At 43.7% G+C, this 27,041-nt stretch overlaps 1 protein-coding gene across 1 annotated transcript; it reads right to left on the bottom strand.

The window, feature by feature from the left end:
* Positions 1-5,164: 5,164 nt before the first annotated feature.
* Mrps31 (mitochondrial ribosomal protein S31) lies at positions 5,165-24,661 on the bottom strand. Its single transcript, XM_059244705.1, has 7 exons — positions 24,461-24,661; positions 20,739-21,026; positions 17,722-17,880; positions 16,283-16,423; positions 11,303-11,376; positions 6,714-6,857; positions 5,165-5,462 (listed from the first exon to the last, which is right to left on the bottom strand). Exons 1-7 carry the CDS (start codon positions 24,583-24,585, stop codon positions 5,233-5,235), a joined length of 1,161 nt encoding a protein of 386 aa, XP_059100688.1. The 5' UTR covers positions 24,586-24,661; the 3' UTR covers positions 5,165-5,232.
* Positions 24,662-27,041: the final 2,380 nt, after the last annotated feature.

Genomic DNA, 27,041 nt, shown 5'->3' with positions numbered 1-27,041 from the left:
ATGTAGACTGGAAGCCAGCTGAGATGTTCGATCTTGTGGACTGAACAACTACTGGATCCTTGAACTTTCCATCAGGAGATGTCATTGTTAGACTACATGGCCCACAGCCTGTAAGCCACTCTAATAAATTCCAAATCTGGCGGTGCTGGAACACAGGAGTCATGTAAACATATGGGCTGGTGCTGCCACACTGTGCTACTGGGACATGGCAGGAGTGAAAACAGGCATGTCCGTACAACCACACAGTGGCTCTGGGACATGGCAGCTGTGTGAGCAGGCATATTGAGGCTGCTAAATGATACATGGCAGGTATGTTAACAGTTATGTTCATACTGCTATGAGACGGCCCTGGAATATGGTGGACATGAAAGCAGATGTGCCCAGGCCACCAGCTGGACACAGCTGGAGTACAAACAGGTGAGCCCCATACTGTCACTCAGTGGCACTAGACATAGAAGAGCTCTGGCCACCACATGGTGGCTCTGAGACACAGAAGATTTGTGAATTAGTGTGGCCTGGGCACCCCTTGGTGGTCCTGAGACATGGCAAGCATATGAACAGACATGTCTGCTGTGGAACAATCCTTCCTACACTATGAATATGTATTACTCTCGTTGGTTAATAAAAAGCTGACAGGCTGGTAGCTGGGCAGGAAGTTAGGCAGGAAAGCCAAACTGAGAATGATGGGAAGGAGGGCAGAGTCAGGAGAGACACCAGCCAGCCACCAAGCAAGTAGGATGTGTGAAAAATGAGGTAACAAGCCATGAGCCACATGGCAAAGCATAGATAGAAATGCAGGTTAATTTAAGTCTAAGAGTTATCTAGTAACAAGCCTGAGCTATCAGCCGAGCATTTATAATTCATGTTCGGCCTCTGAGTCAGTTATTTGGGACCAGGTAGTTGGGATAGGAAATGTCTGTTTACACATGTCCTCCAGGCCACCATGGGTTATTGCCCAGACATGAGAAGTATGCAAACAGGCATGCCTAGGCCCCTTTGTGTGGTACTGGGACTTGTCAAGCATGCAAGCAGGTGCCCAGGCCAGGAGATGGTGGCACTGTAACGTGGCAGGCATGCCAGCAGGTGTGAACAGATGTTACCAGGCAAAAAAAGCAAAAAGGCATGGCAAGGCTGGTAAGTGTTGGTGCTGGGACAGGCTCCCAGGACAAGAGGAAACATTGCACCACCGTGTGGCAAACCTGGGACATGGCAGGCGTGTAAAGGGGTCAGACTATGCCTGCCCTGGAATGTGACAGGCATGCAAAAAGGAGTATTTAGGCTGCCATTTGACAGCCCTGGGGCAGTGGGGAGGCCACCAGCTAGCAATGCTGTGCATGTGCACATGTGCCACGCCCCAGCACAACGACTTCATACCTGCCATGTCCCAGCCCAGCCATGGTGTTTCCTCATATGCTATGGCCTCACTTCCCACAATACAATGTGGCTGGTGGTCTGGGCTCACCTCTTCACACAGGGGGCCCAGGGGTTTGATACGACAGTGTGTGCTAGCCTATTCACATGTCGGCTGCGTCCCAGCACCACCCTGTGGCAGCACAGGCTGACTTGTTCACACCCATGCTGTGTCCCTGGTGACTCGGGTTCATCAGTCCTGAAAACATACATACAAGGAACATACGGACTCAATGGTTATGTTTAGGAACACACACACACACACACACACACACACACACACAAATACATATATATATATATATATATATATATATATATATATATATATATATATATATATATGCACACATTAACAATCAGTGAAAAAAGAATCCATGAATTTGAATGAGAGCAGGGAGGGGCATATGGGAAGGTTTGGAGGGAGGAAAAGGGGGAAATATTGTTAGTAAATTATAATCTCAGCTTGGCAGTGGTGACACATACCTTTAATCTCAGCACTTGGGAGGTGAGTCTCTTAGTTTGAGGCCAGCCTGGCCTATAGAGAGAGTTCTGGGACAGCCAGGCGTTTGGGTGGAAGCCCTACCAGAGCCATAGACTCAAGGAGTCTGGGATGTTAAGGTGAAAGTCTCACCTCGGCCCCACCTCTCTCTCCCCAGACCCCGTCCCTGAGAAAGCCAGCGAGCAGTAGCTCCACCCCCCGGGAGGGTATTTAAGGCTAGGCTTATAGACTTCCCCTCATGGTTTCTGCTCTTCCCTTAGGACCACCCAGGAATGCTCTGCTCAGATTAAACCTGGACTTATTAATTTGGCCTGATTTGACTGATTACTTTGGTGGAGTTACTCATTACTGGGGAATTTTTATTTATTATCAGGGATACACAGAAAAACCCCATCTTGAAAAACAAAAACAAACTGTGTGTGTGTGTGTGTGTGTATACACATACATATAGATGTAAAATTTCTCAAAAATAAAACACCAACAAAACAGACTTCTCTTTCCAGCGTTACCAGAGGATCAGGAGATGGGGTCTGAAGTCTACAAGGAAGGAGCCCATCTCCACTGGTGTCTGAGGCTACTGCAACAGCATGCTGAACCTATGTACCGGTTACCCACTCTCCTGTAACTCCTCACCCACGCTCTGTAAGTAAGCCTAATGAATTCCTTGGTTTAGCAAGCTGGCCTTGAGTAGAACCCCGACTTCCCTCTGTTACTGGTGTCCTGTGAGGGGTGAGTAGATGTGCTCTCATCTCCCCAGGAGGAGCGAAGACAACAGCCCGGGACACCCAACCCATCCTCCTGTTTCACCATTTCTAGACTAAATCTCTAGTAGTTTGAGAAAATAAAGGACAAGGAACTGGCAGGTAGACCAATAGGGAGAGAGGCTATAGATAGATAAAAAGATGGATGTCCAACCTCCAGCCCGACCTGGGACTCCTCCATCAGCCTCCTCCCCTTTCTAGATGACCAGTCCAGACTGCTGAGACATGGTCAAGGCTGGTCCTGAACATGTTTACCCAAGGCTATGGGTGTCAGATCAAAATTGATGGAGGATCCATGGGAATAAGAGAGCAGAGACCAACCAGGGGTGATGTATTCTCTCATTGGTGGCTTCCTGCTAGAGGGGGACTGTGGGGCTAGACTCTGTCCCCAGGATCTAAGGGAGAATGGGTCAGGTTCAAGGAGGAGAGTTCAAATTTGTCTACAGTGCATTGTGTGATTGCCCACCTCAAGCTCTTGGAGAAACTTTGTGAGAGCAATTAACAAGATAGCGGCATGTACTGAGTTAGATGAGACCACAGATCAGGGGCCCAGTTGGGGACCTAGCTAGGATACCCATTGTCCTAATGTGGACCCACTGATGACAATGATTTGATCCAGGAAGAACTTCTTGGTAAAACACTTAAAAGACAAAGTAAGATGGGCATGGTGGTGCACATCTTTAATCCCAGCACTGCCCAGGGAGGCAGAGGCAGTCGGATCTCTGTGAGTTCAAGGCCAGCCAGGTCTACAAAGCGAGTTCCAGGACAGCCAGGTCTGTACAGAGAAACCATGTCTTGAAAAAAAAAACAAACCAAACCAAACCAAAAAAGACAAGGTAAATGAAGAGGCTAAGGATGACCAGGGGAGGAGCCAGAGTGGGAGGGAGCCAAAAGCCCACCAGAAAGAGGAGGCTTGTCACTGAACTATCTTTGAGCTCTGTATTGGACCATGTTGGACTTGCTAGTGCAGAAGCAGTATTGTTCTAGGAGGAAGGCACAAATCCCATTGGTAACAGCTAACTTTATGTCAACTTGACACAATCTACAGTCATTTGAGAGGAAGGAACCTCGATTGCGAAAATGCTTCCATGAAATAGGGCTGTACACAAGCCTATAGAGCATTTTCTTAATTAGTGATTGACGGGAGGGCCCAGCCCATTGTGGGTGGTGCGACACTGGGCTGGTGGTCATGGATTCTATAACGGGCTGAGCAAGTCATGGAGAGCAAGCCAGTAAGCAGCACCCCTCCATGGCCTCTGCATGAGCTTCTGCCCTGTCTGAGTTCCTGTCCTAAATTTCCTACAGTGATGAATAGCGATATGGAAGTGTAAGCCAAATAAACCCTTTCCTCCCCAACTTGCTTTGTCCATGGTGTTTAATCACAGCTACAGAAACCTTAACTAAGACAAGTTGGTACCAGGATAGTGGGGTATTGCTGTGACAGACCTGACCATGTTGTTTTGGAGAGGATTGTGGAAGGACTTTGGACCTTTGGGCTAGAAAGCCACTGGGTGTTGAAAGTTCAGTGAGCTGTTCCGTAGGAGCTTGGGAGGTAAGAACGTTGAGAACAATGCTGATGATGGAGGGTTGACTTGTGACATTTCAGAGGGAAGCAAAAACTCTTTTTTTTTTTGAGATAAGATTCTGTGCTTCTGGTTATTTGGGGCTGAAGAATCTGCTGTGATGAACAAGATACTAGAACAACTAACGTGAAACCTTTGCTTTGCTGGGATAATGGATGCTGGTCAGCTGGGGCTGAAGAATCAGCTGTCTACTTCCTGCATTCTACTTGTGATCCTCTTTAGTGTAGGAGGCATGGATCCTAACGTGGGGCTTGTATTCACCTGCAGCCAGCACTATTTGGACTCAGTGAGTCATGAAAAAGAAGAGGAGGACCTGCAGGTAGGAGGGAACCAGTTGGGAGGGGAACATGTTGGGAGGGTCCGGAAGCAGGGAGAGGGAGCTGGGGGGGTATGATAGAGATACATTGTATATATGTACAAGACTGTCAAACAATAAATTAAAAACTCAGTTGAAGTGAAGAAGTGGGGCTTGGTCGGAGGGTCCCAAGTCGCTGGGACTATGCCCTCAGAAGGGACTGTGGGGCTTCACTTCCAGCCTGCTCTGAGGTGTGATCACTTCCTCCCACAGGCGCTTTTGCATTTGTGATGAAGCCTTTCCAAAGTCTGTATCATGCTGTATTAAATACGTGTTTTTTCTTTATAACATTAGCCTGAGTCAGATATTTTGTTATGGTAAAGTGGACTAATTACACAGGATTCTGATGTTATCAGCTTTACAGCTAACAATTATATACCTCAAAGAAGCACGGTCACCTCCTGAGAACCCTAGGGAGAACTGTCTTAGCTGCATTACTAATTCTCAGACACTCTTTTGTACTTCGAATGCTCTTTCTATACAAAAACATATTTCAGGTTAAAAGTAATTTCACATCTGTATTAGTCAAATCAGATATAATAATCAACAGGAAAACTTTAATAAAAATTTATTTAGCTATAATATATATCTTCAGTTTAAATAAAAAATTTCTTTACGATGTTAAGTGAACTCTACGTTATTTTCTTTGAGAATATCCCTTTTATCATTAAAATAATTTCTAAACCACTCTATATGCTCGACTTTCTGTTTAACACTCAGATATGGGTTTTTCGAAAGGCCATTAGTCACCAGCTCCATGAAGATGCGAATCGGTCCTTGCTTGGGGAAACCTTCAAGGTACTTATCCAAAAATATATGTTCATGGAACTCTGAGCCATCATCATCAAAACCTGAGGAGTAAAATAAACAGTAACATAATTGTGAACGTAAAGCCTACATCATAAAAGTAACATTAATGAAGTATCTATCACAGTTTCTATTAGAAGCCTAGATTGTGAGATCAGAGCTGGTGTCACTGTGAGCACCAGTTTTAGCAGGCACAGAACGAGGACTGAGAGAACCCCCTCCTAGGGCTGTTGTAGAGCCTGAACCGAAGCAGTGCCTAAGATACAGCCCCTCTTCGACCTGTAGAAGCAACTGGTGCTCACTAATACTGTCAGCATCTGAGGAAACTACTGAGACAGTATTTGAAAGTAAAATAAGACCGAATAGTAAAGGAGATGTTCAAGTAGCCCAAGAGAAGAAGACATAAATGATAAATATAAAAATGAAAATAACCCAAGGGGCACAGTCCATTCCAACAATTCAGTAAACTTCGCGTTTCTGTTTTGTTTTCCAGATAGCTCTCACCTGACCCAGTCGGTCCCGACACTCCTGCCTCCACACCCCAATGCCAGCGTACAGCTGTGCACCACCACCTCTGGCTCAACGGTGACTTTAAATGGAAATGATCCAACACAGCCCGAGCCATCTACTGGTACCGTGGACATAAGAATGCGGTCTAGGACTGGGGAGGTGGCTTGAGTTCACCCTCAGAAGCCACGTAAGAAAGCCAGAGGCAACAGGGCAACTCTGTCCTCCCAGTGCAGCCCTACTGGAAGTGGGAGGCCAGACAGACTGATGGACTCCCCTGGGTCAGCTGGCAGGACACAGAGCAGTAAGCTAGACAGACCCTGTCTCAAAACATGGTGGAAGGTGAAGACTCACACCCAAAGTTGTCCTCAAACTTCTGCATGTGAGTCCTATAGCAGAGGTGACCCTGAACTTCTGATTCTCCTGTCTCTACCCCAAATATGGGACTAAACGTGTGTGCTACCATGCCCAGTTTACTGGGTCCTGGGGCTGCAGCCCAGGATTTCATGTGTATTAGGCAAGCACTCTACTGTACTGACTGAACTACATCCATGGTTCCCATGATATATTTTGACATAAATTTTACTCCTTTACTTTACTATCAAATATCTAGAATTAAATAAAATCCCAAACATCTTTAAAATAACGATTTAAAACAACACTGTTAGGTTTCTTCTCAGACACCACTGTTCTGAGGTCCACATATGCACCTCCCTACAGTCTAAAATGGACCCCTCCAGAGCAACCTCTGGTTGCTGACTGTGAGGAGCTTCTGAAGTAACACCTACCGGCTTCGTTGTCAATTGGGAACTCCCACAGTTTGCCCTCTTTCGTCCACTGGATCATCTCCTCAAATCCATTCCCCAAAGGCTGCTCACTGACTGTGGCCAGCTGCTTAGCAAATTCTATCTCCCAGAGAGAAGGCGAGGCTTCTATACGATTAGAAAAAGAGAAGTTTAAGTACAGGAAAACATAAATGTCTTCTTCTTATTTTTTATTCTTCTCTCATATATCACATCCTGACCACAGAGTCTCTCCCCCATACCTCCCCTCTCCCCCGGATGCAACCCCCCACTCCATCTCCCCTCAGAAAGGGGCAGGCCTCGCAGGGACATCAACCACACTGTAAATGTCTTCTTAAAAATGTAACTCTTGGCCAGACAGCTCTGTGGGTAAGGCACAGGCCACCAGGCCTGAGTACCCAAGTGTGATTCCCACGGACCTAACGTTAGAAGGCACAAACAAACTCCTGAGAGCTGTCCCCTGACCTCCACACTCAAACCACGTTCATACATCTAAACACAGAGACAAAATGAATAACCATGCAATGAAAATGCATTTTAAAATGTTATCATCAATTCTATATTGATACATATTTTCAGACCTTGGTATTCAGAATTAGTTTATAATAATGAAAGGCCCCCAGGAGCTACAACTGCAACAAACAAGGAAGACAGGGGTATAAGAATAAGAATGGCAAACCTCAGCTTTTACTGACACCATGCCAGGTTATTACCGCCGCCTCTACTAGAAAAAGGAGAATCTGCACTTTAAGAATGGTTTTATGACCCGGGCGGTGGTGGCGCACGCCTTTAATCCCAGCACTCGGGAGGCAGAGCCAGGCGGATCTCTGTGAGTTCGAGGCCAGCCTGGGCTACTAAGTGAGTCCCGGGAAAGGCGAAAAGCTACACAGAGAAACCCTGTCTCAAAAAACAAAAAACAAAAAACAAAAAAAAAAAAAAAAAAGAATGGTTTTATGAGTTTGATGTTTTGGTTTTGATTTGTTTTTCTTAAAGAGAGGGGCTGTCTGTGTAGAACCGTAGTCCTGCCTTAGTCTCCTGAGGGAATTACTGGTACGCCAGGCTGAATGTATGTAACATTTGTGATTTTGATTTTCAAAGTCCCAGTCTGTCAAAATGAGTCACCAGTGATGACAATGTGGCACACAGCTGTGACCCAGCACACAGAGCTTGAGACAGGAGAACCAGGAGTCTACTGTCATCCTCAGCTACAGAGAGGATGAGGCCAAACTGGACTAACCGTCCCCCTAAAAAATGTTTTAAACGGAAAAAAATCAGTACTAATAATGACAAAGGTGGTCATGATGGCGAATGTTTGGAATCACAACACCACGGACAAGGGTTCGGGGTCTCTGCAAACACCACGGCCAGCAGAGTGTCCATCAGAGAGAGGCACAGGGAGTCCGCTTCAACACAGCTCAGTAGCTGGTGTGGGTTCAAACAGAGTCTGACCTCACGTAGTTTATTTTAGGCATACTTAAGCAGGGCACAATTTGGAAAAAATGTTTCCCAGTGCTAATTAACTCAATCCTGTGCGCACAATAAAGCTTAAGACATGACTACATTGAAACTCTTTGTAAAGTACATGTGATAACTTTCATAAAGATGGCTCTATAGACTGACTCCATGTGACATCTTCTATAAAGGCAGGTTCTACAGACTGATGGAGAAAAACAAGCTCATGGTAGAGTCTGAGGAAGGACCTGGTGTGGTCTAAACATAGATAGCCAACATCACCAGGCTACTAATCACCTCTGCTCCCAGTCTTCTGAAGAGACAGCGTGGCATGTCTAACATGCCTGGTTCCCTAGGGTTCACCTGTGAGCACAAGGACCTTGGGGCCTCCTACAGAGTTCAAGGTCCTTCGTGACTACCTAGAGCCTGAGCTACAGGACTCTGTCAAGAAAAAGAAAAATAAATACTAACGGATACTGAACACTCAGTCTGTGAGGAACTTTTTTAAACATGCTAATTTAATCTTCACAATCAGCTCTTGAGTAAGGTAATACATGGCGGCTGTGTACCGCCATCTTCCACGCTTTAATCATTTACTTACTTTGGAAACTTCAAACATCTTTCATGAGTCATACTTCCCCCAGCCATTGACAATGGTAATATAAAATGGTATAGGCACTTTGGCAGGACAATTTGAGTAAATTACAAATTTAAAAACAAGACTATCCCCTCGCAGGAACTCTCCAGCTGCCTGCCCCACCTGGTGTGGAGACACAGGTAGGGTAACTGCACTCCCCTTCTCAGTACCCCTTCATCTGATCACCCCAAAGCCCTGTGGTTGCCTGTCAGGAATTGCCACCACCTCCTGGCCTCTCCATCCTTGGGAACTGTGCTATTTGCCAGGGACTAACATTTCCTCCTCACTTCACCAACCTCTGGGTCTTACTATATCCCAGACTGGTTCTAGTGCAGTTAGGGTTTCTATTGATACCATAAAACACTATGACCAAAAGCAACTTGGGGAGAAAAGGGTTTATCGCATCTTACAGATTGTAATCTAACATTCAGGGAAGACAGGGGAGGAACTTGAGGCAGGAACTTGACGGAAGAACACTGCTTACTGGCTTGCTCCTCATGGCCTGCTCAGTCTACCTTTTTTTTTCAAATGATTTATTTTTATTTTCTGTGCATTGGTGTTTGACCTGCATGTATGTCTGTGTGAGCATGTTGGATCCTCAGGAACTGGAACTACAGACAGCTGTGAGTTGCCATGTGGTTGCTGAGAATTGAACCCAGGTCCTCTGGAAGAGCAGCCAGTGCTCTTAAATGCTCAGCCATCTCTCCAATCCCTCAGTCTACCTTTTTATATACCCTAGGACCACCTGCCCCGGAATGGCACAGTGGACTGAGCCCTCCTACAGCAATCATTAAACAAAAAAAAAAAATGTACCACGGCTTGCTCACAAGTCAATCTGGTAAGGATATTTTCTCAATTGACATCTCCTTTTTGCAAATTACTCTAGATTGCTTTCAAGTTGACAAAAAACTAACCAGGATAGTTCCCCTCACCAGGAACCCTCCAGAGACCCAGGGAGGCTACCCATGTTCCCCACATCAGCTCCCCTACATTCTGATAGCCCTAAGCCAAGAAACACAACTCACCATTACCAATAGATACCACCTAGGGTAAAGGATTCAAAGAAGTACTCTAAACAAATGAACTAAGAAAAAAGCAGACATAACTATTCTAATACTTGACAAATTAAGACTTGAAACCAAACTATTCAGAATAGACAAAGACATGTCATACTCAACAAAGGAAAAAAAATCTACCAGGAGATTACTACAATCTTAAGTATATACTCACCAAATACAGGAGTACCCAATTTCATAAAAGAAAACACTGTTAGTTAAATCTAAAACCACAGATTAATCCCAACACAGTGATAGTATGTGAGTTCAATACTCTACTCTCACCAATATATTGGACATTGGTCATTCACACACACACACACACACACACACACACACACACACACACAAAAAAAAAAAAACAAACCCAAAAACAAACAAACAAAAAAAACAGAGAAACTCTGGAGTTCAATGGCATCATATATCAAATAGGTCAACAAGATACCTACTGAACATTCCACCCAAATACTAAAGAATATACAATCTTCTCAGCAGCAATTTTTTTTCAAATTAGATCATGTTTTTGTCCTAATATGTATTAGAACACAAAACAAATCTCAAAAAATATAGAAAATTGAAATTATATCCTGCATTATTGTCTGACCACAATAGGATAAAGCTGTATAATTGCAGAAATTACATTAGCCAATGGGAGATTAAACAATATGCTACTGAAAGATAATCAGTTCAAGGAAGAAATAAAAAAGTAAATTAAATAATTCCTAGAATTGAATGACAAAGAAAACACACATAAAAAATATGGGAAATACTGAAGCCAGTCCTAAGAGAAATATAGAACTAAATACCTACATAAAAAATGTTGAGGTCTCAAATTAATAACTTAATGAAGCACCTGAAGGCATTGGAAAAACAGTAACAATACCCCCAAGAAAATCAATGGGAGGAGATAATCAAAATCAGAACTGATATTAATATTTCAGAAACAAAAATAATACAAAGAATCAATGAAATGAAAAGTTAGTTTTTTTAAAAAGATTGTCAAGCAGCCAAATTAATCAAAATGAAAAGAGAATATTCAATTTAATAAATATATATACGCTCTCCCCCATTCTGGGTAGTAAGCTGCTCAAAAGCAGGAACCATACATTAGTTATCTTTATGTAAAAGCAGAGGGTTATAATGTAAATGGTGGGTGAATAATACTTTCTACCAAAAACAGCAGACAATCCATAGCTCTGGATTATTTTTCTGGTACTACTGATCTCCTGAGATCCCACAGAATGCAATATTTTAAGGGGGAAGCATGATCCAAATTAGCAGTATCAACAGTTTTATTCATAGGCAAGACCTAGGCCAATGGCAGGAAGAAATATGAAAATGCAAATACCCAACTGTTACAATCAAAACACCAACACCGTCTTTCAAAGACAGAGTGCTTCTCCACTGGAGAAGTCTTGTTCTTTACAAACCTGGTTCGGGTACTTTATCAGCAAACGCCTTAACGTGAAAAATTGAAAGTCTTTTCCCCTTGAATATACTTCTCCTAAGATAAAAACATTTAAAAAACACATCTTAGTAAGATATATTTATAAAATGTCAATAAAAACTGCTTCAAGAAAAAAATGTACATGAAACCATCTATGTAGTAATTAAAGATAATCATATTGACCCACATCAGACATTTTAGCTACATTGCCATGATTTTAGGACTCATAAGTAAAAACAGAACACATACCCTTGGATTTTTGCTTTATAATACAACAAATCAGCGAAGTTTAATTTTCAAAATACTCAACTGAAAGTTCTAGAAAACTTAGTGTTGTGGAACTCTATAAAAATCTGCAAAAACAGAAGCAATAAACTAAACATTTGTTTTTGAGGACAGAAGACAGTGGAAAGTTTAACTATAAATTATATTATAAATCTATATAGTGGTAGAAGGAGGCATAAATAAAACATGCTATTCTACAAAGCAATCAATCTGCAATTTAAAAGTATTTCTTAACTTTCTTTACATAGCCATTTTTACAAACCGCTGAAATTAATGTCAGAGAGTTAATATGCAGCCCCTTCTGGGATACTTTAACTATGATGTCTGTCAACCTACACAACCTACAATCACCTGGAAGAAAGCCTCAGTGAGGGACTGCCTACATCAAGCTGGGCTGGACCTGTCAGTGGGGGATGGCCTTAGCTGACTTGGTGGCATCATGCCCTAGGTAGAAGATCCTGGGCTTTGTAAGTACAGAGAGGGTCTGAGCACAGTAAACATGCATGTCTCCATGCTCTTGGCTGTGGATGGGATGTGATAGCTGCTCCAGGGTCCTGTTTTGACTTTCCTGCCACCAAGGGCTGTAAGCAAGAACCCTGAGCTACAATCAACCCTTTCTTTCCCGCTGTTCTTTATCAGGGTATTTGATTACAGCAACAGAAACAAACCAGGACAGAGTTCACTACTTTCCTCAACAGAAACACTCCTTTCAATTTACTTATTTACTTGAACAAAACTACTAACAGATTCAAACACAGTTCATAAACTATAGGAATAGTTTGAAAAATAACTCTGAAATTTTTTTTCTCCGTCAAATTACTTTACTAAAATAAAGTAGAAAAAGCTGCAAATTAAGAGCCTTCATTCATGTAAACATTTTGCTCCATGAGGTCCCTGTGTAGCTGTGAACACTGGCCTTCCTGGTCTGAAGTTCTGCATGCCGGCAATCCTAGCACTCGGGAGGCAGGGCAGAGGGATCGAATTCCAAACCACCCTGGCCACCTAGCTTACACAGTAAGACCAGGACCCTAAAAATAAGGAAACAGGTCTTTCGGTCCAGAAGTGCCCTCAGGGCCTCAAGTTCTTTTCCCTACTAAACATCATTACCGAGCAGCAGGATAATAGAGTAAAGCAACTTCTGATAAAGACAGATCACCTTGTCTGGAAATTTAAGACCACATGGCTGGAGGGGTGTGTGCATACTTGCTGAGCAGCTCCTGCCCTTAAAGAGCTGACTCTGGTTTTCTCTGCAGCTAGTGTGCTGGTTAGACCTACCGCTATCTTCACTGATGTAGACTCACTTGGCAGGCACACCTTTGGGCAGTTTGTGAAGGCAGTTTTGGAGAGGTTTAAAGGAGGCAAGCCCCATCCTGAATGTGGGTCTCATCGTCCCCCGTGCTGGGGTCTAGGACTGAATAAAGAGGGAAAAGGAAAGTGGGCTGAGCAGCAGTGATCATCTCTCTGCTTCCAGATGGTAGATACAAGATGACCTCCACCTCATACTCCTGCTCACAGCTGGGGCCGCTCTCATGGCACATGTCTCATCAATGAGAAAAGTACATGACATAGTTAAGTTTTCACTGTCACTTGATAGGTGGGGAAACAGACTAACGGGAGCTATAAAAGTTACTCAGTCAGAATTAGTCAATAGTAGTGCCAAGCCTCTGGAGTGGCCCAGGGACACTCCAAAACCAGTGCTCCGTGACCCAGACCTCGGTCTCTGAACGAGTCCAGGCCTGGCTTTCTCAGGTTGCCCTAACAACTGTTCAAGTCCCACTAAGAGAACCTGGCATCTTGCACTGCTTCCCAATACCCTCTGTCATCCTTTTAGACTGCATGGAGAAGGCTCCATGTCCGTCCCTGACTGTCTAAAGTTTCTCTTGCACTGCTTTTGAAATTTGCATTTTCTGAGCCAGAGCACCTGTGGTGGGTGAATGGCATCCATCCCCATGGGCTCAGGTATTTTAACATTTGATCCCCAGTTGGTGGTGCTGTTTGGGAAAGTGGTATGGACAGCCTTACTAGAGGAAGTTCATCTCTGTACCTACCAACAGCTTGGCCCTACTTCCAACTCACGCTCTCTGCTTTGGGCTTGCATTGAAGATGTGACCCTTCAGCTTCCTGTTCCAACTGCCTTGTCTCTGCCCCGGATAAGTTGTCTTGACCATGGTATTTTATTGCAGCAGAAAACTAACTAATGCAGCCTCTCTGTGCATCCCAGACTGGTTCACACTGAGGCTCTTCTGCTTCTCCTTCCCAAATGTTGGGATGACAAATATGTATCCCCACGCCTGGCTACCCCTAATTTTTTTAAATTTATTTATTTTGTATGTGTATATAAGTGTGCATCTGTGTGTGTGTGTGTGTGTGTGTGTGTGTGTGTGTGTGTGTGTGCCGTTGCCACGGTGCACATGTGGAGGTCAGAAACAACTTGTGAAAATCAGTTCTTTCTTTCTACCCTGTGGACTCTAATAAGCTCTCTACTTCTTTCAACATGTTAACGACACTTAATCATTTCAATAATTCAAACAACCCTCTAAAACGAATGCTAACCACTTGAACTTCTTGTATAAACACTGACCAGCTTTTCAGTTTCCCAACAAATCTCCCTGACACCTAGAAGAAGCTAAGTCAAGACTCTACTCAGAATCCATGGAATAGACACAGTACCAAGAATCCTTCAACCGTATGTCCGACAGCTGAAGGCAGCTCGGTGCTCACCAGTCTGTGCCAAATACCTGCCTTTCCCTGCAACCACCACCACTCTTTGGACTTACAGAACACAGTTTTATGTAATTATACAACCTCCAACTGCAAAATAACCTTGTAAAGTAGGCCTTGGTGTCTTAACAGTTTCAAATCAGCAAATTCAAATGACTACAAATAATTTACCACCTTAAGATAATATGGGGACTTTTACTATGATCTTTAAAATCTATATTTATGTATATGCATTTTGCATTTTCTTAGACAGTGTCTCACTCTGTAGACCAGGCTAGTCTCAATCTTAAGAGCTTCTTGCTTCCACCTCCCAAGTTAGGATTATGGGTATGCACCAACATGTCTGCTCTTATTTTGGGGTCAGTCTCACTCTAGTCCAGGCTGAACTGGAACTCACTGTGAAATCCAGAGTGGCCTGAAACTCACGGTGCTCCTCCTGCCTCAGCCTCCCGTGTGTGGGATTACAGGTATAAGCCACTGTGCCTGGCCCTTTTACTGATGAACTAGTTCTCTCTCTAAGGTATGAAGAAAGAGAAACATAACTACACATGCAAAGGGCATATAAATGTTCAGTGTTAGAAACATTCAGCATGAAAAATAATGCTTCTTATAAACTTACTTGTTCAGAATTTGCTCAGCACCACTTATTCTAAATGAAAGGATTACTAAACAGTGTGAGTGATGTGAGCCAAAACTCACTCTGGTTCATGGTATAAATAAACGTAGCATTGTTAAACCCAGGAACTTCCTCTCTAGGAAATGGTACAATAAATTCCCATTCAGCCTAGGCATACCATATTTATACCCAATACTGCAAATTGCACTTGTTGGGGACACAGAGGTCGTTGTACTCACAGGGGTGTCTCCTCAATGGAGGAGATAAAAATTAAATATCTGCATTCCACCCAGAAAGCTGAAAAGTGGATTTTGTTAATGACCTGGTAACATTTTTGTTGTCTGTGGAGACAGACCTCACCCACCTTTTACTATAGAGGCAGACCTCACCCAAATTCCCCAGAATGGTTATCCCAGACTCTCCCCTCCCTAGACCATTACCCATCCTTAGGGAAGATGTCACAAGTACTCTATGGCCTGCTGACCTCTATGCTATCAGTCAGAGATCACACCAGATTCTAGACCCTTGAGCTCTAGAACCCACCCTCACGGTCGTCACATGCACTGTGTAAAAGGGTCTCTATGTAGTCACACCTTAAGCTTTATTGTGTACCTGGAATTGGACTGATTGGACTGATTGTTGCCTGGAAACCTCTTCCCAAATTGTACCATGTTTTAAATATGGTGACAATGAACCACTTGGGATTAGACTCCCTGAAGTTCTTACCTCTTTGAGGATCACTGTCTGCAAGACACCTGTAGGGACCCTCCACAGGAATTAATACGCATACATCAGTGACAACTGGTAATGAGTGTCGGTTGGAATTTCAGAGAAGATAGCTGTGTTGACTATTTTTATGTCAACAACCCAAGCTAGAGTCATTCTGGAAGAAAAACCTCATTGAGAAAATACCCTAACTAGACTGGTGGGCAAACCTGTGGTGCATTTTTTAAATTGATGATTGATGGGCGGGCCCAGTTCACTGGGCAAGTGGTCCTGGGCTGTATATCACAGCAAACTGAACAAGGCAGGGGGATCACGCCAGTGAGAAGCCTTCTTCCATGGCCTCGGCTTCAGTTCTTGCCTCTAGGTTCCTGCCTGGAGTCCTTGCCCTGCCTCTAAGTGATTCTGTTACCTGGAAGTGTAAGATGAAAGAAATCCTTTCCTTCCCAAGTTGCTATTATTGGTCATGGTATTTTATCACAGCAATATAAACCCTAACTAGGTATCCACAGTGATCAGGGATCTATCAGTAATAATATGCAGAATAAATTAAGACTACAGTTAGAGTAAAAAACAAACTATGCAAATAAAACCCAGTAGACTACAAAGCTTGAATACCTTTTTTTCAAATCAACTGGTTTGTCCTGGTCCAGAGAACTGTCCATCCCTTCATCAAACTGAATCTGGTGCTGTGGTTTTGTACTAAGTCTCACGGAAGTGGGTCTGGCAATCTTCATATCTGATATTATGTGACGGACACTGAAATAAAAAGGTCAAGTGCATTAGGAATCTGAGCTGCACTGGAGTAGCAAACTTTTCTTAAGAGGAGACATACCACTTAATTCTTATTCCACTTTTATGCCCCAACAAGAGCATAAAGATTTATGAGTAAAGTCACATACTTCTACTCATGTGACATAAGCATTAAGATGTATGTCTCCAATTTTGGAAATATATGCTTAAGAAATCTTTATTTGAAAGATGAAAATGTCAGTTACAAAAATTATTAATATCCAGAGAAACAGATAGGAAAATACAAACAAGTATACTTGTACCTATCACCTCCTTTGACAGTTACATTAACATTGAAAATGAGCTGTATTTGCTGTCATACATATATGGGTTCAGGTGACAGTTAGGGGTGTGTTTACTCTTTGATCCTCTAGAGACAAATGCCCTCTGTGTGCTTACTGAGAACAGATTCATGTCACCCCCAAGGGAAGCAGTGCCACTATTTATGACCTCCGGGCAGTAAGTAGTAAGTAGGAAAACTTGGCATAAATTTACAGAGGGAAAAAGGATACATTGATTGGACTGGAGAAATGTTCAGCAGTTAAGAGCACTTGCTGCTCTTAAGACCAGGACTGTTTGGTTTCCAGCGCCCACATGGCAACTCAAACCTCCTACAACTCCAGTTCCAAGGGGCAACACCCTCCTCTGACTCGGCACTCTCCTGCAGTCACACGGTGCAGATGCACACACTTAGACATATATACATAGTAGTTTTTAAAAGGAAAAGGATATGCTGAAAAGCTCACCTCAAACATAAGGAAAAGGGGAGAGAATGTGTTTGAATCACACTGTGAGCAAAACTAGCGGGCTGTTCAATTGAGAAAAACTGATTTTCTCAGGGAACTATCTTACTCAATTACCTATTTTATTTTTCATTTTAAATAACACTACTGATTTTATCATTTCTATTTCAGGGGCAAAAAACTTTGTAATGTTCTAAAAGAAAAGTTTAGCCATCCACTTTAAGAGAGATGGCTCAGCAGTTAGAAGTACTTGCTCTGAGGAGGCGAATGTTTGAAAATGTATTGTTGTGTGGGGTGGGTATGTGTGCAGACATGAGCACGCATGCAGAGGTCGGCAGACAGTTTGTGGACTGAGTTCTCTCCTTCAGTCATGAGGACTTGGGGACATACGGCCATGAGGCTTGGCAGGAAGTCATCTATCCTGCTGGCCCGTGAGGTGGATTTTCCAGGTAAAGCAGATGTGTGCCAGTCACCAGCCACTGTGAGACCTAAGCGTCACTGACATGGCATCTGACCGCTCACCTAATCCTGTGTTTCTCTTTGTCTTCCTGAGCCCTCGACTCTTCCTCGTGTTGCTGAAGCTGCTTGAGCAGGTCGGACTTGGTTGTCTGCTTGTCAAAAGGTAGAGAATCTGCAACAGCAGATGCAGCTGCCACCAACTCAGGACTCAGGACCTCAGTTCTAAAAAGAAAACGAAACGAGGAAGGAAAACCGCAATTATCACATCACTAGTTCAGTGAAAAGTCAAACAACGTGGGGAGGAAAACTCATTAAAAAAAGGATTCAACTTCTCATAAAAGCAAGAATTCTCAAGTATTCCACACTGTTTTCTTGGTGGCTTTGTTGTATGTTTGATTGTCTGTCTTGAGATTGGGTCTCATTAGGTTGGTCTGTAACTCACAATCGCCTACCTCAGCCACAGAACTGCTAGGATTACATATACCTATACACACACACACACACACACACACACAGATAACATTTTTTAAAATTAAGTAAAAAAGTAAAGTAAAACTTTCAAAGGACTTATGGGGCAATCTACATTCTCCAGCTTATCTTGTCATATCTAATTGGAAAATGTTTTTTAATTGTCCTATTGTAGGAGTATCCCCAAAACAATGTAGCTACCCCCACTCTCGTGTTGCCCACCAGAACTTGATGGTAAGACCCTACTGCTATACAACTGGGTCACAGGACATGGAGAAATCAGGCTGTACTGACCCAGGAGCTTCCTCCCCGATGACCAGCATTCACAGCACTGGAAGGTGCTATGCAGGCTGCTTGGGGGAAATAATCAACGATGTGATCCGTCTGTGAACCCGTAGGCTGCAATAATAACCAGTGTGGTGCAACGGTGAAGTAACCAACTGCTTTCTGATTGGCTGAAGGCCTGGTCCACGGGAGTAAACTCATGCCTGATGCTGTAAATACGGCCGAGGACCCATGGTTGGGGAGCTCATAGGCCCTAAGGGTGAACTTAATCCTATCATTTTGCTAAACGGACATAGCATCAAAGTGCCCTCTAGATTTGTATCTTTATACCCATACATTAGTGCAGCTCTCACATCGCATCAGCGAGGTTTCTTTAGGAAGTGGAAGGAGGTCAACATAGAAACAATTGGTCCAAGTACAGAGAAAAAGCATCTATGGACCAAGCAGCCATATACTGGACACCTCCGTCACCACCCTCCAATAATAAAGCTTGGGGCCACTGAGGGGTGGGTGAAAAGATTGTGAAGAGCAGAGGTCGTAAGGACCCGAGTGACAACAGCATCTTCTGAACAAGGCAGGACCACTGCACTCATCAAGTCACGGCAGCTGTGTGCTGTGGGATGTATGGCAAATGTGTTGCTAATTAATCAATAAAACACTGATTGGCCGTTGGCTAGGCAGGAAGTATAGGCGGGGCAAGGAGGAGAATAAAGCTGGGAAGTGGAAGGCTGAGTCAAAGAGACACTGCCAGCCGCCATGATGAGAAACAGCTTGTGAAGATGCCGGTAAGCCACGAGCCATGTGGCAAGGTATAGATTAAAGGAAATGGATTAATTTAAGCTATAAGAACAGTTAGCAAGAAGCCTGCCACGGCCATACAGTTTGAAAGCAACATAAGTCTCTGTGTTTACTTGGTCGGGTCTGAGAGGCTGTGGGACTGGCAGGTGAAAGAGATTTGCCCTGACTGTGGGCCAGGCAGGAAAACTTAAGCTACAGCTGTGGGTGCCTGCAACATCAAGGCAGCCAACATTCTAGCATGGAGAGGCTTGTGAGCCTTTACGCCTAAGTGAGAAGCTACTAACAGCTGCTGGCTGCTGGAGGAGGAGGAGGAAGTCAGTTTCGCAAGGGTGTCACCCTTGGTACAGGGACCATGCTCCGTGGACTGCTTCACACCTACCAGTATACGGGCAGCAAAGATTGAACTCGGTGGGTTATTTAAAAAAAGAGAGGACATGAATTTAGGAGGGGATGGGGAGATAAGGATGGATCTAGAAATAAATAATTATACTATATATATATATATGAAATTCTCAGAGTCAATAAAAATATCACATTAAATTATCTTACTGAATGCTGGGCAATGGTGGCACAGGCCTTTAATCCCAGCACTTGGGAGGCAGAGCCAGGTAGATCTCTGTGAGTTCGAGGCCAGCCTGGACTACAGATCGAGATCCACGACAGGCACCAAAACTACACAGAGAAACACAGTCTCGAAAAACCAAAAAAAAAAAAAAAAAAAAAAAAAAAAAAAAAAAAAAATTAATTAAATTAAATTACCTTACTGAACCTTTCAAAGGGCTTGTCTCATTCCAGTGATTTATTTAAATTGCACATTTATAATAAGTCATAAACACATCAAGTTTTTTTTGGGGGGGGGGTTGAGACAGGGTTCTCTGTGTAGCTTTGCGCCTGTCCTAGAACTCGCTCTGTAGACCAGGCTGTCCTCGAACTCACAGAGATCCGCCTGCCTCTGCCTCCCGAGTGCTGGGATTAAAGTCGTGTGCCACCACCGCCCGGCCAGCGCGCCTGGTGTAGCTTTTTTAAAGCCACTCTTATTTATTGCTGTTTTTGAGACAATGTTTCCCTGTATAGCCCAAGCTTGTCTAACGCAATCCTGCAGTCTATGATCCAGCCTGAGGGCTGGGAGTACAGATGTGTGCCTTGTCAAAATGTAACCCAGGATGAGTACTTATATATGTATGTGTATTTTTTAATTATTATTTTTCTGAGATAAAGTCTCCTATGTAACCCAGGCTGGCCTCAAATTCACAATCTCTGTTTCTTGCTCCCCAATGCTGGGATTATAGTCATGTGCCACCATACCTGGCTACAGATATCTGCTTGTCCCTTACACACACACACACACACACACACACACACACACACACACACACTAAAGTAACTATTAGAGAGAGACCCTGTACTTCTGCTGCTTTGTTAGTTCAATGTCTCAAGTGCTATACTTTAATAGATTGTTTACTATAAGAAAAGGCTTATTGGAACATCATAGATTAGTCTCCAAGAATGTTTGAATTGGAATTACTTACCTCTTCCCTGGAGTATCTTTTGGAGCTCTGTGATGCCTGCTAACTATAGCCTCCAGACTAGGGGAAGGCTTCCTGCCACGTGGCTTTGTTGTTTGTACATTGACTGTGCTCAGTTCAACTTTCATGTCCTTAATAATGTCTAGCAGGTCTTTTTTTGAAGTCTCCTCTCCTCTGTGTTGGCTCTCTGCTGCCTTCTTGGAAATTTCATTAGCTGGAACAGACTGGCTATCTTTCTTGCTACAGATTGAGCTGCCGGTGCCAAAATGTCTTTGGATATGATTTTCTGTCCTAGAATGACATATAAAGGAATAATAGAAAAGTATAATGCAAAAGTAAAAAGTAGTAACTGAAAAAAAAAACAACCTGCTTTTACATTGAAAAGAATTTCAATTTAAGCCCTTTCCATTTTCTTTTTCTTTCTATTATTATGAACAACCATAATGGAAGCAATTTATCATGTGTCAGTATATACTCTGGGCATCGCTTGTACAACAAGACTTGTGTACAATTTTCACACCCACATCAACTCCAAAGGTCAGCATTAGCCTCCTCTTACAGGGAAGGAAACTGAAAACCACAGAAGCAACCACGCAGGGTGAGTTAGTTACTTTGCTGTGGCTAAGCTAAAACACCGTGACTAAAAGGAATTAAAGGAAAAAGGAGCTTATTTGACCTTCTGATTCCAGAGAGAGAACAGCCCATCAGATGTAGAGGCATGGCAGAAAGAGGCAGTACATGCCAGCAGGCTGCAGGAGACCGAGAGACCACACCCTCAACTGCAACACAAAGCAGACAGAGCAAACTGGAAGTGGTATGAGGCTTTTCACCTCTCAAACCCACTCCCAGTGACACACTGCCTCCAGCAAGGCCACACCCCCTAAACCTCCCCAAACAGTGCAGCCAACGGGGGATCAAATCTTCAAATATCTGAGCCTGATTCCACACTACTATATGCTGCTCCTGGCCCCTACAGGCTCATGGCTGATAATGGAAAATATATTTAGCCAAATTGTAAAAGTACCAGCAGTCTTTCACACTGTTTAAAAGTCCAAAGTCTCATTTGCGATTCAAGGTAATCTCTTAATTGTAACCTCCTATTAAAATCAAAAAGCAAATTACATACTTCCTACATATAATGGCACAGAAAATGCATTATTATTCCAAAAGGGAGGGATGGGGTATAGTGAGGAAATACTTGACCAAAGCAAGACTGGAACCCAGCAGGGCAAATACCAATCCTGCAGCTCCATGTCTGATGTCAAAAGATGTAGATGGCTCCTCCCATCCAGCTTTGCTGCCTGAAACATACATCTCTCTCTTGGACTGGTTCCACAATGTTTACAGGTCTCTTTGGCAGATATCTGACAGGTTTGGCACTTCCAAAATCTTGGGGTTTCCAATGCAACTCTGGCTGCACTTTCATAGCATCACACAATGGCTTGTCGGGTCTCCCCTGCCACGAGATGCCTAGCCTCAGAGAAACCACGGAGAAAGAATCCACACCCCCTTCTGGACTCTAAAGCCAGCATCACGTGGGCAAAAGTGCCAAATTCAGTTACCAGATTGGGATGTGCCCTAGCTAGCCAGAACTGTATTAGTAGCAGCTTTTGTTGTGACTTTCCAGGCAGAGAAAACTCTTTAGGCTCTTTTCCAAGTTGAGAGCTTGGGGGTGGGGGGTCTTGCCCTTAGGGCTCCCTTCCCTTATATAGCCTTCCCAGAGTACAGCAAGCATCTCCATAATGGCACTAATAACTCCATAACAATCAAGTCTCTTCTGAGCCTGTGCCTTGGCTGTAACACAAAGCTTCCCTGGGGACCTTTGTCTCTCCAAACTGTACATTTGTATGTCTTTTTGTCCCACTTACCCTTTTGCACTGTGGACTTGAATAAGTGTTATCAATAACAACCATACCATAAACTCAACATTATACTGTCTTGAAATTTTCAAAGAAATTGGTCCGTTACTTTAAAAATTAAGCCTCAGGCAAGTTCTTAGAACAGGAGTAGACGACAGCCAGATTCTTTGCCAAAATAAGAATGGTCTCTGGACCAGCTGCCAGTATTGTTCCCCTGACTCTTGAGCCAGGCCTACACAGTGCACACTGCACTCAGCATTACTATCTTCCGGGTGCCTACTAGAATGGCCCTTTATACATGACCTGCAGCAGTTAACCTCTGTTTTCTAGTCCACAGTTCCAAAGCCTTCCACATTCTTCCAAAACACATGGTCAGGTTCTTCACAGCAAGACCCACTGAATTCTGTAGTAGATGTTTTTCTGTGGCCAAAGGCAACTTAAAGAACTTTATTGGGGCTTATGGTTCCAGGGAGATTGGACAGGGAGGCGTAGCAGCAAGCAGCAGGCATAATGACAGCAAAAAGCTGAAAGCCCACATCTTCAGAGGCAAGCAGGGAGAGCCAACCGGAAGTCGGTGAGGACTTTTGACCTCAAAGCCCACCCCTAATGATGTATTTCCTCTAGCAAGGCTCCATCACCTAAACCTCCTCAAATAGCACCACCAACTGGCGACAAAGTCTGTTAGTTATTTTTCTCATGCTGTGATAAAACACGATGACCTTTCTCATAGAAGGAAGGGTTTATTTGGCTTAAGGTTATAGAGGGATAAGAGTCTGTCACAGTGGGGACACATGGCAGCAAACACCGGCCACAGTGGCAGGAACAGCTTAGAGGTCACATCTAGAGCTGCAAACAGGAAGCAGAGAACAAACTGGGAATGGGTGTGGCTTCTGAAACCTCAAAGCCGTCTCAAAGCCAAACAGTGCCACCAACTAGGGACCAAGTATTCAAACATCTGAGACTACAGGGGACATTTTCACTCAGACTCCTTCACAGGGTTACCTAGCTTAGTGGTCCTTAAGGCCCAAGCCGCATTGCTATGCCATAAATGTGAACAGCTGAGACACCAATCACCTAGCTCTCCCAAACTCCAAAACTATATAATTTGCTTATGAAAAATGACCGAGGCTACCTCATCAGTCACTTGAGAGTCACTTTTGGGTGAAAAATAAGTTTCAAAGGTAGTACTGTCATGACCAATACACAGAATGCTCATAATATCAATATGGCACAATTCAAATTAGGAAAATCCTCTGATAATTATTATTATTTTACGTCTGAAAGTTAATGGTGAAGGTACTTTAACAGACAAATGAAAATTAGGTTGTCACAATGTTTCTTTCCAAGAGGTCTGTGGTACTTCAAAAAAAAAAAATAATAATGTGTACTATAGAACTTCCCCTAATTTGCTGGGGATGTCAGTAGTAGATCTTTTGTCTAGCAAGAAAGAAACCCTGAATTCAATTTCCAGCATCAAATAACCCCCCCCCCCCCGCGTCCACTTTATGTTCATTAGAGGCCATCAAGAAATCTTGGGAAGCATAGAATGAAAGAAAACGACCTCTCTTTTGGAGCCCGTACGAAGATTTGTGGCAGCAAGCAAGATGAGGGGCAGGCGTGCAGCAGAAAGTCCCCAGGACAGGAGACGAGACAGGCTGTCGTAGCGGTTTGCCACACCCATCGTGACACTGGGCCAGCTGCCTAGTCTTCGTACGATTTCTCTTTGCCCACATTTAAAACAGCCGCTTCAAGAGCCTAAGGTTTCAGTGCCAACCCCAGGCGGCTGGGGAAACGAGGACTGCATGTAAAAGAGAAGAAAGGGCAGTCCTGGAAGACCGGCGGGCCAATAACTCTGGAGCACCTTACCTGCCAGTTCCGGGCCGAGCCGCGTGTAGCACACTCACAGCCACCGAGACATCCCAGTTTCCAGAGGACAAAGGAAGGCCCGAGAAGGGGCGAGGGCGTATAAACGCCGGGATTCTGTGGAGCATGGCGTAAAAATAAACTCATGCAAGAGCACAACCGGAAACACAAACTCAAGCAAGGGCAGAACGGAACAAGTGCGTCCTCCGCCCAAAATGTCCCCCGAGACGGTTTCCGCCTGCACTCTTCTTCGCCTTTAGGATTCCGGCTAGCATCAGGGGCCTGTAATTGTGTTCCGGTGTCTTTGGCTGCCTCGATCCCGCTGTTTTCTGGCTTGCTCTTCAGATTCTGGTGTCTGGGTGAAGTTCACATCAAGGTTCCGTAAGACTACAGGTCAGAGAGTGAGTGGGGTGATCAAATGAACAAAAACTGAAGCAATGGAGACCTGACAGTACAGCCTGTCCTTCCCTCCCATGAGTGATGGAGTGAGCCTGCAGCGCTCTTTTTAAAAAAAAAAAAAAGAAAAGAAAAAAAAAGAAAGAAAGAAACTCCTGGTCAAGGTCTGGGCTAGGTGTTTTCAAGTTCTTCCTTTGCCTCTTTTCCAGTGAATTGAAAATAAGGGATCTCAGAGAATTTGCAAAATAAGGAAGTTGGTTTTATTTGGAGTTTAATTTGATAGTGCAAATTAAACAGGTATGTACTGTCACGATTGACGGGATCACATGAGTGAAGATTCTAAGGGATAAGGAGTGTTGCTGGAACCTTCTTTTTTATGGGGACTGTGGATGAGAACTAGAAAGAAGCTGCGTCTGCAGAGGCTGACTGGCTGACTAGAACTGGGGTACTTCGGAGAGATGGGGATGTTGCGGGTCCAGAAACTAATTTAATTAACTTATTTTGGGCTAGTTCTAGCCCCGCCCCCACACCCAGTATCCATTCCTTGCCACCTCTGTGGTGGAAATAACCTTTTAGAATCTACTAACTTAGTAGACCACTAGCTTCCACCAATCCAAAACCTCAGAATAGCATCTTGGGCCTATAGAAAAAGTTTCTCCCATCTTGCTGTACCTTCCTCTCTGATGTCTCCACCAATGTATTTTAACCTTGTCTTACATAACTTTCTTTGTTCTGTAAAACTATAAAAACTTAATGAAACTGCTTCCATGTTGGAACATGGAATTTGGGTTAACCTAGATCTGTGTTCCTGAGCCTTGGTCACTTAAGACGGATCCAGAATAAACTCTTATTCCATTTAGGATGAGAGTTGTGGGGTTTTTGTCTGTTTGTTTGTTTTGTTTTTAATGTGGACAATTACGACATCACAACGTGGGGATCTGAGGCAGATCCACTTTTCACTGGAAAACTCTAAATGGAAGCCTAGCACATGCATGGACCCATTGAGTCCAGACTATCTGGTGTTGTTTTCTCATGGATTTTCCAGGGAACATCTTCATAAAACCTGACCCTCCCATGTACCAGGCTGGCAGATACAAAGATATTCTGAAGAGACGCCTGTGTCTCTCAACCTGACTACCACACTGTTGAAAGAATGGACCCTAAGGATATGGGGTTTCCTTTGGAATTCATGCTGGGAGATGGAAGGGGCACCATCCAGAGGAGTAACTTGTCTCCTGAAGGTTATTTCAGGCAGTTTGAACATCCTGTCAGACCACCTTAGAGGATGAAGCTAAGACTCAAATGATGTTGAACCAATGACATGTGTGGCTGTGTCAGGGTGTTCTGTGTAGCTTGGGTTGGCTGAAGAAAGAAGGCACTCCAAGATCAAATTTTTTTTTTTTTTTTTTGGTTTTTCGAGACAGGGTTTCTCTGTGTAGTTTTGCGCCTTTCCTGGAACTCACTTGGTAGTCCAGGCTGGCCTCGAACTCACAGAGATCCACCTGGCTCTGCCTCCTGAGTGCTGGGATTAAAGGCGTGCGCCACCACCGCCCCGCCCAAGATCAAATTTTAAGCCTATGTGGCAGCAGGAAGGTCCAGCCTCTCTGATGGACTGAGCCGAACAGCCTTACAAAGGCATATTTATTGATTGTTACACTAAGTATTTCCTTATACCAAGTTACCTAATCTAATTTACATGTCTTACTAAAGGAAAGCATCACATACCCTCATGACTTTCGTCCTTTTATTATGTATCATTTGCAATACACAATAATATAAAAGCCTCAGGTGTGCCCGAGGCATCTTGTGATCAAAGTCATAGGATGGCTGCAACCTCCTTCAGATAAACAGTTCTACAGATCACAGAAAACAATCACTGTTTTCCACAAGGATTCTTTACTGTTTACCACAATGATTCTTCAAAGTTATGTCTGCTCCAGATACAGTGTCTCTGCTAAATTCCTACAACATGACTGCACCCTGGGAAGGACTGGTTGGATGTGCGCTTCCTTGGTCCTCTATTTAACTTTATCTTACTTTAGGACCCTAAAGTGGATTTGAGAAGTTCGCTGGATCTCTGTCTTCCCTTCTCAAAGTGAGCACATTAAATAAATCTTTTTCCCCCCTGCTGTCCATGTTTAATTTGGTTCTTTTAATTAATTGGCTTGTTGTGGAAGGGTGGCCAGAC

This window comes from Peromyscus eremicus, chromosome 17 (genome assembly GCF_949786415.1).
Source record: "Peromyscus eremicus chromosome 17, PerEre_H2_v1, whole genome shotgun sequence".
NCBI classification, from domain to species: Eukaryota; Metazoa; Chordata; class Mammalia; order Rodentia; family Cricetidae; genus Peromyscus; species Peromyscus eremicus.
This window is presented reverse-complemented; position numbering and strand designations above follow the sequence as displayed.

Bases quoted from the DNA above. Each gene is read 5' to 3' on its own strand.
- Mrps31 (XM_059244705.1), bottom strand. From the start codon at position 24,585: ATGCTCCACAGAATCCCGGCGTTTATACGCCCTCGCCCCTTCTCGGGC. The intron at 21,027-24,460 runs GTAAGGTGCTCC...ATGTCATTCTAG, and splicing joins GCTCGGCCCGGAACTGGCAG to GACAGAAAATCATATCCAAA. The intron at 17,881-20,738 runs GTAAGTAATTCC...TTTTCTTTTTAG, and splicing joins AAAGATACTCCAGGGAAGAG to AACTGAGGTCCTGAGTCCTG.